Below are 12,592 nucleotides of genomic sequence, written 5' to 3'. Positions count from 1 at the left end.
TGCTGAGGCCCTGGCACAGGTTGCCCAGAGAAGCTGTGGCTGCCCCTGGCTCCCTGGCAGTGTTCAAGGCCAGGTTGGATGGGGCTTTGGGCAACCTGGGCTAGTGGAGGGTGTCCCTGCCCATGGCAGGGGGGTGGGACTGGATGGGCTCTGAGGTCCCTTCCAACCCAAACCAGTCTGGGATTTGATGATTCTATGAAATGAGAGCAGAGCCCCGAAATGAAGCTGACTCCAGAGCTGGTTTATGCCCTTGTAAAACAGGCTCACTTTTAGGCAGCTGGATCCATGGGAGAGGCAAGCTTTGTGAGAACATGAAGTCATAGTGCGTGAGCTTGTAGTTATAGATCAGAGATCAAAACTGCTGCTGCCAAAGGTAGGGTGAAAATGGGGCGGATTTCAACACCACCACCCCTCCTCTTTTGTATTGAGCAATTGAAAGTAACAAAACAGGCTCTTCTGACTTATGGAGAGTGAGAAATTACACGCTTTAGAGAAGTCAGGTTTTCCCAAGAATTAAGGTTATATCTCAGATACAGCCCTGACGTGTGGCTTTATAACTTAAGTAAGATCTCATTCAGCTACTGCTTAGTGTTCCTTGTAACGTTCACCGTTGTATCACAACTGGCCCAGCCCAAGCTCTTGGGACCACTGACTCAGACCTTGATAGACCGAGGCTGGCTCACAACTGGTCACTTTTTGGTTCTTTGCCTCCTGCTTTCCTGCTACGCTCAAAGCCGTATTTTCCATTGTTTCCCTGGAACCACAGGGACCACAAACTTTATGGTATTTTCTTTTCCAAATGGAAGCTTAGATCCTTAAAGGAGTGGCTCGTTGAGAGTTCAGGAAACAACACGCATACAACAAAGCTGGTGACACAGCTTGGCTGGTTCTTCCTCTGATACACAGAAACCACTGTTGGATGGGTTTGAGGTTGGCTTCCAGCTCTTTGGTTACTTGATTTTATCAGCGTTGAAAGAAAAGCAACCCACAGGACCAGCCGATAAGAAACATTGAGAACTTCACCAACAAACTCCTTACGAACTTGCCCAGCTCCTGGAGAAAAGGCCATGGGGAAGATTGAGCATGCCCCGTGCCATAAGGCTCTAAAGGACACAGCAGGCTCACATCCAGACCTCCTCAGGACAGCACTTTGATTTTAAGCCCTCACTTGAGACATAAGCCCGCGTTGAAGTGCTGCCCCGCAGCGTCCCTGGCCGCAAGAATTCTCTCCTAAATCAGGACAACGTTCAGCAGAGCCCAGGCTTATTCCTTTGATCAGGGTCATTCCTGATGAGATCTTCCCTCCCTATCACATCTCCAAATGTTTCTGTATTTTGGGGGCTGTGCGAGACCCAGAGCCGCACACAGCCTTCACTTCTCAACAGCTCACAGCAACCGTCTCTTAGCCCTGCACAAGAAACCCCCTAAATTCACACAGCCCCAGAACAGACATGAAGCACTTCCAAAGATGCTATTCAAATATTTCCTAGAAAATTAGTGCCTCCTGAGAACACGGTTTTAATTCCCCGCAGGGTCTGATCATCCGCTGCAGCGCATGCCTCGAGCCGGAATCCCAGCTGCCTTCCACAACGGAGCGCTGTGAATTGCACAATCCCAGCTTCACCGCAGGATTTGGGAAAAGGAAGGAATAAAACTGCCAGACGAGGAAGGGTCTACAGCTCCTGCAGAGTTTTCGGAGGCAGGATCTGAACATCACCCCTTATCCCTCTAGCAGAAGGCATCTCATGAAACCACACTCTCCAGCAGCACCTGTAGTATCTTTGCACGCCTTCTTCACTTGGTTTACACCGATGCTGGCAAGCACTACGATGTTACCAGAGCTTTGCAGAACGCAGGTGGATTTTAAACCATTTGCTGCACGGTTTAGGACAGAGTCTTACTTCCAAGTATGCTTCCCGTTTCTGCATAGCAAACAAATTTCTCTCCTATAAGTTCTCCAAGTTTCCAGGAAAATGCTCATTCGTTGCCTTAGTAATACCATTCACCTCTTTGTAATAAATTTTAATTATGATTTTTCCGACGAGCCTCTTTTAGATTAGACCTGCTGAAGAGCTTCTTAACATAGTTCTGACGTTAAGTGCTGGAAAAAATCCAGGGCTTTATTTAACTGGACATCCCCTTGCTCTGTTTCAGTTAACTAGAAATGGCAATGACACAGTGCATTGCTGGTTCAGGTTAGAGCAGGAATTTTTGCCGTGAGAAAATCACTGGAAATTCCAGATAAGTTTGCAGGCTGATAAGAGCAGCAATGTGGTTTCCCTGATTCTGGCCTGGGTTTGGTGCCAGAACAGCTGGCTCCAGCTTTCTGCTCCCTCAGGTTGCTCTGCATCAGGCTTGAACACCCCTCAGGTTACAGGCAGTGAAAGCATCCCGTATTTCATCTGCCTTGGCATCTGCGGCTGAGTTACCCCAGACTGCGGATGCCATTCCAGATTGCAGACTGAGCGTGCCCCGAGGGAAGAGGCAATCCTGTGGGCTCCACACAGAGACGTCTGGAAACCTCCAAGACTCTTGTTTGCACAGAAGGAAATGACCTACTCAAGTCTTCTCAGTTTTCTTAAGAATTTTATGTTGCAGAAGAAAAAAATTCAAACAAACTTGCTAGAGCATTCTTTAATTACAATGCAGCAAGAAGGGCAGTTAGCATCAGTGATTTCCAAGAGGTCCCATGAAGAATGGCAGGGGGGTTGGAACTAGATGATCTTTGGGGTCCTTTCCAACCCAAATCATTCTATGATTCTATGATTCTATGAGTCTGAGCTCACGCCTCCAGCCAGATCCAGGCAGGTTCCTTCCATGAACCCCTCTCACCATCCCCACGTTGCCCAAGGTCCTACCATAGGGCTAATCCAGTCTCCACCACCGCAGAGAGTGGAATATGAGCGATAGAGGGGAGATTTTGGAGCTCGGCTGATGAAAACCAGGGAGAAATGGGCTAAAGATTTTTTTTTTTTGAGATCAGCAAGATTTTATGCTGTATTTAACAGACCCTCTGGAAGAAGGCGAGCAGATTAGCTGTCAGCCAGCTTGGTGAACACAACCCAAGTGTTTTCTGGTCAGGTCCAGACGTGTGATTTTGTTCTTACCTCTGAGCACAGTGGATTCCCTCCAGACCTCCTCATGTGAGAAAGTAGCTTGGTTTGCATTGAACTGAAGTTTACAGCCCCAACAGAGCTTCAAAATAAAAAACAGTCTGAAATGTTGATCTGAAGAAAGATCAGAAAATTCTTTTTTGAATGCAGCAATTCCCAGGGGTAGCTGGTAACTGAGAGACCATCGGGTTGTAGGTCCTAGCTCTCCACTGTGGATTTGACAGAAGCATGACACGATGTTCCTTTCCCAGACTGACTTTATTCCATTGCCCTTGTTAACACATACGATTGCCACATGAAAAACCACCATAGCTCTCGGGTCCATTTCTCCGTCTTTCAGAAAGGCTGTGGAAACCCAATGGCTGCTGGAACACAGCTATGGCATGCAAGGAATGATTCCGGAGCAGCATCGGAGTGACTAACAGCACCCTAGGCAGCAGGCAGGGGAGGGAAAGCACGACTGCTCCGAATTTCAGCCACTCTACTGTCCCAGCACTGGCCAGGACTATACTGGTCAAGAATACAAAGCGAGACAAATTCAAACAAGTTCAGAACACTCCTTCCAGCACCTTTGCTTAACATTTCTAGCTGATGCCCACCACTCTGGGGGCTGTGCCCACCTATTTCAATGTGGATTTTATTGAGTTATTTGCATTTCATTCCTTTTGATGTTAAAAATTTGTATTTTACCTTATTGCTGCTTTTCTTTTTTTAAAAAAAAAAGGTTTCAGATTGTGCGTTGGTTGCAAGGACTGGGACTACCACGTTTGCAGGAGAAGGAGTCAGGAAGATAACTATCAGTGCAATAGAGAAAAGGGCTTTCTTTAAGAAAGAGCGTGTTGTGATATGTTGTACATGGTCTACAAGAAGAGGCTGACGGATCTGAGCTTGTTCAGTCGGAGGCTAAGAGGGGATTTAATGGCAGCCTACAACTACTTTGAAGGGGACTTCTAAAGAGGACAAAGTCTTCATGGTAAGAGGCAGGAGATACAACGGGGACAACCGGCACAAATTGTGGCTTGGTAAGTTCAGATTGGACATCTGCAAAAATCTCGTTGCAGAGACAGGTCGCCCAGGGCATTCTTGTTTCATACTGCGCCAAGCATGACGTCTCAGTGGTACCACAGTGGGTGTAGTAAACATGCCTGGCAACTGGATGTCCTCTGAGCCAGGAGAGGGACCTTAGGTCCCACATCTGGAATCACCCACAGTCTTCTACTTGCAAAAATAAAAAGGGTGGTGCCAGGCAGGCTGTGATATGAGCAAACACACTTAGAGAAAATCAAACACGGAAGAACTTCCAAGCACCTGGAAGCATCCCTCTCCCATCAGGAACGAAACTGAGTGTTTAATCCACACATACCGCACTAACCTTCACTAGTGGCTGTGCTAAATACTCCTAGAACCGAAGTGTGGTGGTAGGAGGACAGCTCAGATGGAAACTCTCCTCTTAAATATCCTTCTGCTTCCTCAATCGTGGCCAGCTTCAGAGGGCAGGAAACTCGGCTCCTACAGAAAGGGACAGAAACGACACGGGCTGCCTTCTTCTGCACTTTTGGGATGAGGAGACAAAAGCGCAACCTCAATCCTTATTATACTAACAACACCCCACCCCGATATGACAACCATTATGCCGCATTAGAGACAAAAATTGGTTGCCTGGGAAGGAAGGGCAATGCCTAGTCACAGAAAGGACTGGCTATGGGGAAGAGAGGACAGCCCTGAGCCAAACTGGCTGCTCTGAGATCCTTGGCATCCCCGCTAAAAACAACAGAGAAGGAATTCCAGCAAAGAGAGAGGGACGGTGACAACAGATGGATGCATTGTGAAAGAATAGATGTTCCCTGACATTGAAAAGCACAAGAAGTTATTAAGCTAATTTCCAAACCAGGTCTACAACCAAATCTGACATTATTTTTCCAAAACAGAGTTCCATTACACAGGCCGTGAAGTATCCAGAACATCACCCAGCAGATGTTCCAATCTTGCTGCATGGGGAGTCGTTAACGGACACTTACAGCATGATGAAGCTGGTCAGTTCTTCGGTTCCCCACATGCCATTGTACATCACTGATCGCTCTCCCTTCTCGTAAATCCTGATGGTAGGAAACTGAGTGACGTTCTCCTTGGTGCAAACGCCAGGCCAGTCCCAGCAGTTTACCCGAGACAGCAAAACCCCTTGAGTTCCTAGAGTGGAAAACAAATATATACAAATAATATGAAAAAAAAAAAAAAAAGAAAAGAAATGGCTGGAAAAGAGAATTATTTGTAAGCTTCTTTGGATATTATTGCATATATTTGTATTAATGCTGCCAGAACTCCTCTTTGCTTTGGTGTGCATCCTACAGGGCTGGATCCTAACACCTGGCATGCACGAGGAGCGAGCCCAGGTGGGCTACCACTGAGAAGTTGCTGGATCATTCCTGGAGTCAAATCCTGCTTTGTGTGGGCAGGATGTCAAAATCCAGCCCCAAATACACAACTCCTTTGAGTACAGGCTATCTTCCTCTTGAAATCATTCATGGATATGCCTTACAAGTTTGAGCATAACAGTAACTATTTCCAGCCTGTGAGTGTATTAAATACCCCAGAAGGTATGGATTGATCCAAACAACAGACCATGGAGAGAATAAACTTGGGAAATTGGTTAGGTTGCACTTCTCAGAAAGAAATTCCCAGAGACATTCCCATCTGGCTGGTTACTCAAAGGAACGCCATGAAACCCTGAGGCAACTGTCCAGAAGCATAAAAAGCAGAAAGGGAAAGTACTGGAAATACCTTAGGAATAGGGCCAAGACAAAGAAACGATGCAGGCCTTCACTTACAGGAAAGAAGGAAGATAAAGCTTGGCGTGGAGGATGCTGATGCATTCAAGACTTTTTCATTTATTAAGGTGCCCAGTATTGAAAAGTGTCTGTTCTACCCAAAGCTCCTGCACAGAGCAGGTAAAGGTCACATAAACAGGACAGGTGTAATAGAGGCTGGCAATCTGACGGCATTCACCCCCTCCTGCCTACGTGAGCTGCTCATCCCCAAGCCACCAGCAGGTACCTTTAGGACCTTAAGAAAGAGATTGGGATCCCACAGGTAAGGGAGAGGGAAAGGGAAAGCACTTGGGAATTACAGAACGGTCAGTCCAACTTTGGTTCCTGGTACAAAAAAGCTTTTTATGGGTCTCACCAAAGCGATAAACTCAAGGGATTCATAAGCGGTGAGACAAACGAAGGTTGGTTCCTTCCATTGCTGAGCCCAAGACACAGCGTCCTTATCAGCCTTTCTTCCATCTGCAGGTTGGGTGATGACCAGCACACGCTGCTGCTGGTCCACAGCTAAGTGTGTGCTAACCAGCTGGCAGGTGAACCATCATCACCAGCTTCACTAGCCACCACTCCCTGGTTGCCAGCCTCGCCTAACCTGCCTCCTACCTACTTGCAGGCTTGACCAAGGACAGCAGGGCTGGGTACAGTCCTCAGGCTGTACCTCATCCATGCCCACTGCAGGAACGCCCTATCTCAGAAATCTTCGTGCCTTCCCTAAATTTGTTTGAACAGGATTCAAGAGTTACATGGGAAAGATGGGATGAAACCTAGAGACAAGTACACGCATGGAGGCAGACCATCGCAAAGTGTCCTTCAGAAACCAGGGTCAGGGCAGGTGATGAGGATTTCTCAAGAGTACGGTAGATCAAAACAGCCAACTTTCTTCTCTGTCTGTCCCAGGTTTGATTCTGATCACTATTTTCATTAAAGGTGTGGCTGATGGAATAAAACACACACATCCAATCTGCAAATGATCCCAAGCCCAGAGGGGCAGAAAGCAATTTGAAGGCCAAAGCGTTATAACAGCAGCGTTCTGTAACGAGAAACAGGGTGCAGAGATATCATCAGCGCTGCAGAAAAGGGCAAAGCTCATTCTGGGATGAACTCTCAACAGAGTCTGCAAGACATGGGAGGAAAATGACGCTCTTCTGTCCCGGTGAGCCCTCTGAGGAGTCCAGCAAATCAGGCTGGGAAACGTCATTTTGGAGATGTGTAAGCAGATGAGAGAGAATCTGGAGATGGGAGATGTTTGGAAGACATGTCTCCTGAGGAAAAACCCAAAGAACTGGGTTTCTTTTGATGGGAAATTGCCTGGAAGAAAGAAACAATAAAATCTAACAATATGTAAAGTCTGCTCTGGAGGCAACAGTGAGCTGGGCAAGGACAAGCAACAACCCATTCCCACGTAGGGAGGTTTGACCAAATATTAAAACAAACTACTGAGAACCAAGCACAGCTGAGTCTTTTTGGCAGAGAAGCTGTGGAAGGGTTTTAATCACAGGTTAGAAATGTGCCTGCCAGGGATGGCCAAGGCATCCCCACAGGCAGAGGTGACCTTCTCTTGTGTTCCCATCCCCTCTTCCTTGGCATCCCACTGGACCATTTTCTGCAACCCTCATTTTAGGTTCTGCTTTGCAGCTCTTTCACACGAGGAGTTCGCTGCTGGTCTGCCTTGTGTCAAACACATGTACAGAAAAAGCAAGCGGCAGCACGGAGCTATAGGTCTGCAATTCTACTCAGTCAGGAGCTGTCAAAACACTCCACAAGAGCAGAAATGGTTTGTGTCATTCTCCAGGTTCTGAAATAACACCTCAAATTAAGAGCCTGCCCCTGGATTTATTTCACACCTCTGATTCAGTGTAACTGGTTCTCATCATCTGTTACCACATAATTTGGTGTCTTGCCCAACTCTGAAAAATAACGACACAGAAACAGGGCTTTGATGTCTTGATAAAATCGAGTTGCAGGGCTGCTCTAAGGTCCCTAAAATATGAGTTTCAGTATTGGGATACTGCCTTGGGGGATTACGTAGCAAACGTGACCATGATCTCCAAGGGAGCCCCACTTGGCCTGAGGAATGCGTTGTACAGGATGATTGCTCTCCTATCCCAATCTGCACCATATTAATTATTAATTACTGGACAAGCAGTGGTTTCAGGAGTTGAGTAACTCAGCAACAGACTCTTCAGCCCTGTGGTGACTGTTGAGCTGCTGGATGGGAAAAAAGGTGAGAGAGGAACACAAGATCCTATTGTTCTGTGATTTTAGGTGCTACTAAAACCAGCAACAGTGAGAACTTCTGTCCTAGGGGTCTTACAAAACCAGGACAAGACAAATCACCAAGGCTGTAAGGAACAAGAAAAATCAAGAATCCCTTAAACTTCTAATTCTTTGGAGGGCAGGACTGGCATTAGAAAGAGCTGACTCGAGCTGGTCCAAAGGCTACCACATGAAGGAGAAGTAAGTTATGTTTGAAGTGCTGCACTTCAAGAGGAGGAATCCAAAACGGAATGGGAAACGACTACCAGGACAGCATCACGCAATGGACTCTTAAACCCTTACTTCAGATTTAGGTTCCTTGAATATACATTGCTAAATCATGCAGGTGACTTTCATGCCTTGAACTACGCCTTCAGAACCTTGTCTTTGGAACTCATTGGTAAAGATGACTCCACAAGCACAAAAAAGGGAAGCAGAACTGTTTTTCATCCCAGTATAGTGCTCTTCTAAGATACTGGTTTCCTCTCTTCTTTGCAAAAAAAGGCCAATGACACACCTAAGAAACGCTCAGCACTGTCTCACCTTCACATCCTCTTCTCCTGCCCCAGAAATTCACACCTTGCAAAAGAAAACAGGAGCTGCAGCAGTTAGCCCCAGTGGCAGCGAGAATGGCACGCTCTTGCTGCAAGAGCAGAAAATGTGCTCAGTTCAGCAAGACAGAGCTGCTTCTCTTTATCTCATGCTAGATTGGCTCTCTCAACAAAGGGAAAACACTTGGGGGGCTATAAACTTAATTCTGTGATGATCTGCTGAACATCTGTTACAGGATGATTCACGGGGCCATTCCAGACTCCAACCTCCTCCGTTGTCTTGAGCTTGATCTCATATGGCCTATTCTCAGCACAGAGAATTGGCATTAAAAGTGGGACCTGGTTCTGCAACTCAAAATGTGCCTCTAGAGCAGGTGATTCATGCCTCAGACAGCTGGTCTTGGCTTCTCAGCCCTTAGGAAGAGAGCTCCAGCCCAGAGAGCAGACAGGAATAGCAGCGCTTCTGGGGGAGCTGAGAGATTGCCCCAAAGCCATATCTGATGTTTTATTCTCAGTCCTGCACAGATCAAGCTCTTCTTCCTGATCCCGGCTTCTTCCTCTTGCACTGGTGTATCTTCCCTCATCCTGGCCATAACTGAGAGCCCGGGGACCCCCATCATTTTAGGTCTTCCAGCTCCCCTTGTAGCCCTGCCTGCAACTGAGGCTCCCTCAGCAGCAGAGACAAAGGATCTCCAGATCTCCAAATCTCCAGATCCACTAACAGAGCCATTCTCCGTCCTCTCTGAGGCCAGAGAAAGAAAAGCAGGCTGGAGTCATTCCACAGGTCACATCTGGCCTGGGAGTCTTTGGTGGGACCTCACTGATTGCAGAGGAAAGGCCCTGACCCCACTCAGTTCCTCATCTCTGTTGAGAAGCTGCCCGTTGCTGCTTCCACGTACTGAGATTGTTATCAAATGACTCAAGAAAAACATGGTGAAAGCTTGGCCGCGCACAGTCAGCCAAGGTTTGGTCAGTGGCTCAGGAAGAAGCAGGATTTCATCCACTGACTCTCCCAGGTTGCTTCTCTAGCTGGTCTGACTGCTGGGGAGTCTAAAAGAAACCCCAAACCATCAACAGCCATAACATCTCTAACGACAACAACCCTCCCCGAGCTTTGCTGTTTATTCCCGGGATTTCAGTCCAGATCAAAGCTGCTGGTGACTTTCCCTTCATGCAAACTATAAGTGCAGAACTGCTTTCATCCAAACCACAGCACTGTCCGCAGCGTTCCCAGGAGGGTTTCTTGTAAGCAACTCCCACTGCATCTGCTTCCCAGAAAGCTGGCTGGGTCCTCTGCAGACTCTATAAATGTCTCTTCTGCTGAAAGCTCAGCCTGAATCCTGCTTGTACTCTGTGGGACATGGTGCCCAGTCCCCAGGGAGTGCCATCGCTAGGAGAAATGAGCCTTGATGAAGAAGAAAAACCAAGAGAAGACACCAGCCACCCCCAGGGGTGCCAGAACAGCTCTGGCCCAGAGCCATGCGACTTCCCTACTGTGCTGACATGAGCTGGGGATGAAGCCAACTGAGTGTTCCCTGCAGACAGGCGAAAAAAGAGGCACCTCTGGAAGAGATACAGCCCATGTAAGCCTGATGGATGTGCAGAAGAACCCACCTCTCTCCACTGACCACAGAGAGGGATGGGGCCGAAGCCCTGAATGAAGTTGAATTGGGGCTTACACTGCTCAGGGAATATCACAGACCTTCTTGAAGGACCAGTCCCTCCTGTGTTTCCTACCAGACTACCTGGTGTGTGCTCTCTTTAAGTGTTGCAGATTCTTCACCATCATGTGTTATTTATGGAGTATTTATGGCCGCCTGCAAGACTTCCCATGTAATTAAGCCAGTCTCCAGGCCCTGAAGGCACCATCATTGTAAATTCTTCCTCTGACACGGTCCTACCTTGGTGGATCTGGACTTGCCCACACCTGTCTGCCATGCTTTCCACCAAAACCAGGGCCGATTACTGCTCCATTCCAGATCAAGTATTTCCAAGGGCAGGAGATCTGATATGCCTCCCAGCACATTGATTTGCTGTGCAGCATGTAGCATGTCTCCTTGCTCTGTGCAGGACCTAGCACTGAGGGGCACAAACAGGACCCCATTTCCATGATGCAGCACCGGCTGGTTGCCCCTCCCCGGTCCAAAGCCCACCCTGTGTCACCCACTGCTGCTGGTGCTCTGCCTTGGCCTTCCCCATGCTGCTGGGCGTTCATCACGTGGTCACTCTGCCCACCACCACCATCATCATCACCACCATTCATCACGCAGTCACTGTGCCCACCACCATCACCACCATCATCACCACCTTTCATCACGCAGTCACTGTGCTCACCAACATCGCCATCTCAGCTGCAAGGCAGTCTGGGCAGCTGGTGTGTACCAATTTACACCAACAACAGAAGGCGATTGCAGAAGGCTGCATTCCCAGTCCTGTGACTTTACAGAGGCACAAATGGACCGCAAAGATCCCTAAATAAGAAACAAAGGACTCTTCCTAAGCAACTGATGTGGGTACGCCTTCCTTAAGAGTTTGGGAAGGAAAAATGAGTACATTCTGGGTGAGGGAGTGAGGTACCACCAATATCTTCACAGTCTCCTGGTTCCTACTGCCAGGGCAGGTGCACGCCAGCTGTAGAGCACTCAGACCTGTGGCGCCTTACCTTTCAGGAGATCGGCCACCTCGGTGTAGGACCGCAGCACCGCCAGGGACACTGCCTCCCCTGAAACACAGGAGAGACACAGCCCTGAGGGACATACAGGTGATGGACCAGCCCCACCTTGCTCTCTGACAAAGATTCTCTGCATCCTGAGGTCCTTCAAGTCTCTGAAAGACTCAAAAGAAATAAGGAAAATTGGACTTTATACTTCCGCGCAGCAGACAGCAACTAGGTTGTCCAGGCTATCCCATGGGCCCATGCTATCACAATTTCCCCTCTTGTCCTACATTCGGTCCCTGTAAAATGAAGGTTAAAAACCTACAAACATTGATATCTTTTATACTGAGAGATACTGTCTTCACACAGTATCAGTCAATGAGAGGAACAGATTTAATCTAATTGCTAACCATGGGTGGAGGCCCGTGGGACAGGATGCGGCACTTATTTATCATTTAAATTTGTCTACAGGATCGCCTTAGTACAGAAAGCGTGGTGAGCAGCACAAGCTTAGAGAAGGAACAGCCAAGCCACATTTGATACTCACAGCTGGCATAAAACAGCACCACCGTCCGGGCAGAATCCAGGAGGGTAGAGTGGAAGGTCTCCTCCGTCAGGACAAGGATCTGCTCCAGGGGCAGCTCTCGTTTCTTATCCCTGGAAATCGCTTCCACCACCTGATCATCCTGAATATCTGCAAGGGACCCACAGGCGCGCGTGAACACGGGTACGCAGAGGCAGGACAGAGGGAACGGCAGCCCCCCGTGCCACCCCATCAGCACGTTTCAGTAAGCCAGCACCTCTCAGCAGAGACGTGGCGACTGTCAGCAGGGTAAGTAATTGCGTGATATGCAGGCGTGGAGGCAAAGGCACGGACAGCCTCCCCGACAGACATACGAACTCACTGAAACGCATTTATGCCATCTCACGCCAGTTCTGCCCTCTCATTTCAACACTGTTCTTTCAGCATGTTAGCTCCTCTTGGATCCTGCGCCGCTTTTTTTTGGAAAACAAAACCAATTTTGCATGGAAAACGAATGCGTTTTTAAGGAAGCTTTGCAGGGGCCAGTGTTTTCTCCCTGGGGAAGGCAAGTCTGGAACAACTCTTACAAAAACATTGTGTCAAACCTTTCCAAAGGGACTGATAATTCTGAGGCTTTTTGTCTGATGCTGGAAGAGGAGATCGCATCAGGT

The 12,592-nt window shown here is 48.1% G+C and overlaps 1 protein-coding gene across 5 annotated transcripts in view; it reads right to left on the bottom strand.

The window, feature by feature from the left end:
• TXNDC16 (thioredoxin domain containing 16) overlaps nucleotides 1-12,592 on the bottom strand; it is a 41,795-nt gene that overhangs the window by 11,891 nt on the left and 17,312 nt on the right. For all 5 annotated transcript variants that reach the window (XM_054827678.1, XM_054827679.1, XM_054827676.1 and 2 more), the window contains 4 exons: nucleotides 11,946-12,092; nucleotides 11,405-11,464; nucleotides 5,132-5,300; nucleotides 4,486-4,622 (listed from right to left, as the gene is read on the bottom strand). In XM_054827678.1, coding sequence (XP_054683653.1) covers nucleotides 4,486-4,622; nucleotides 5,132-5,300; nucleotides 11,405-11,464; nucleotides 11,946-12,092 — 513 coding nt within the window. The remainder of the gene's footprint in view (nucleotides 1-4,485; nucleotides 4,623-5,131; nucleotides 5,301-11,404; nucleotides 11,465-11,945; nucleotides 12,093-12,592) is intronic.

Source organism: Grus americana, chromosome 5 (genome assembly GCF_028858705.1).
Source record: "Grus americana isolate bGruAme1 chromosome 5, bGruAme1.mat, whole genome shotgun sequence".
Lineage (NCBI taxonomy): Eukaryota > Metazoa > Chordata > Aves > Gruiformes > Gruidae > Grus > Grus americana.
The sequence above is the reverse complement of the archived record's forward strand: the minus strand, read 5'-3'. Positions and strand labels throughout refer to the sequence as shown.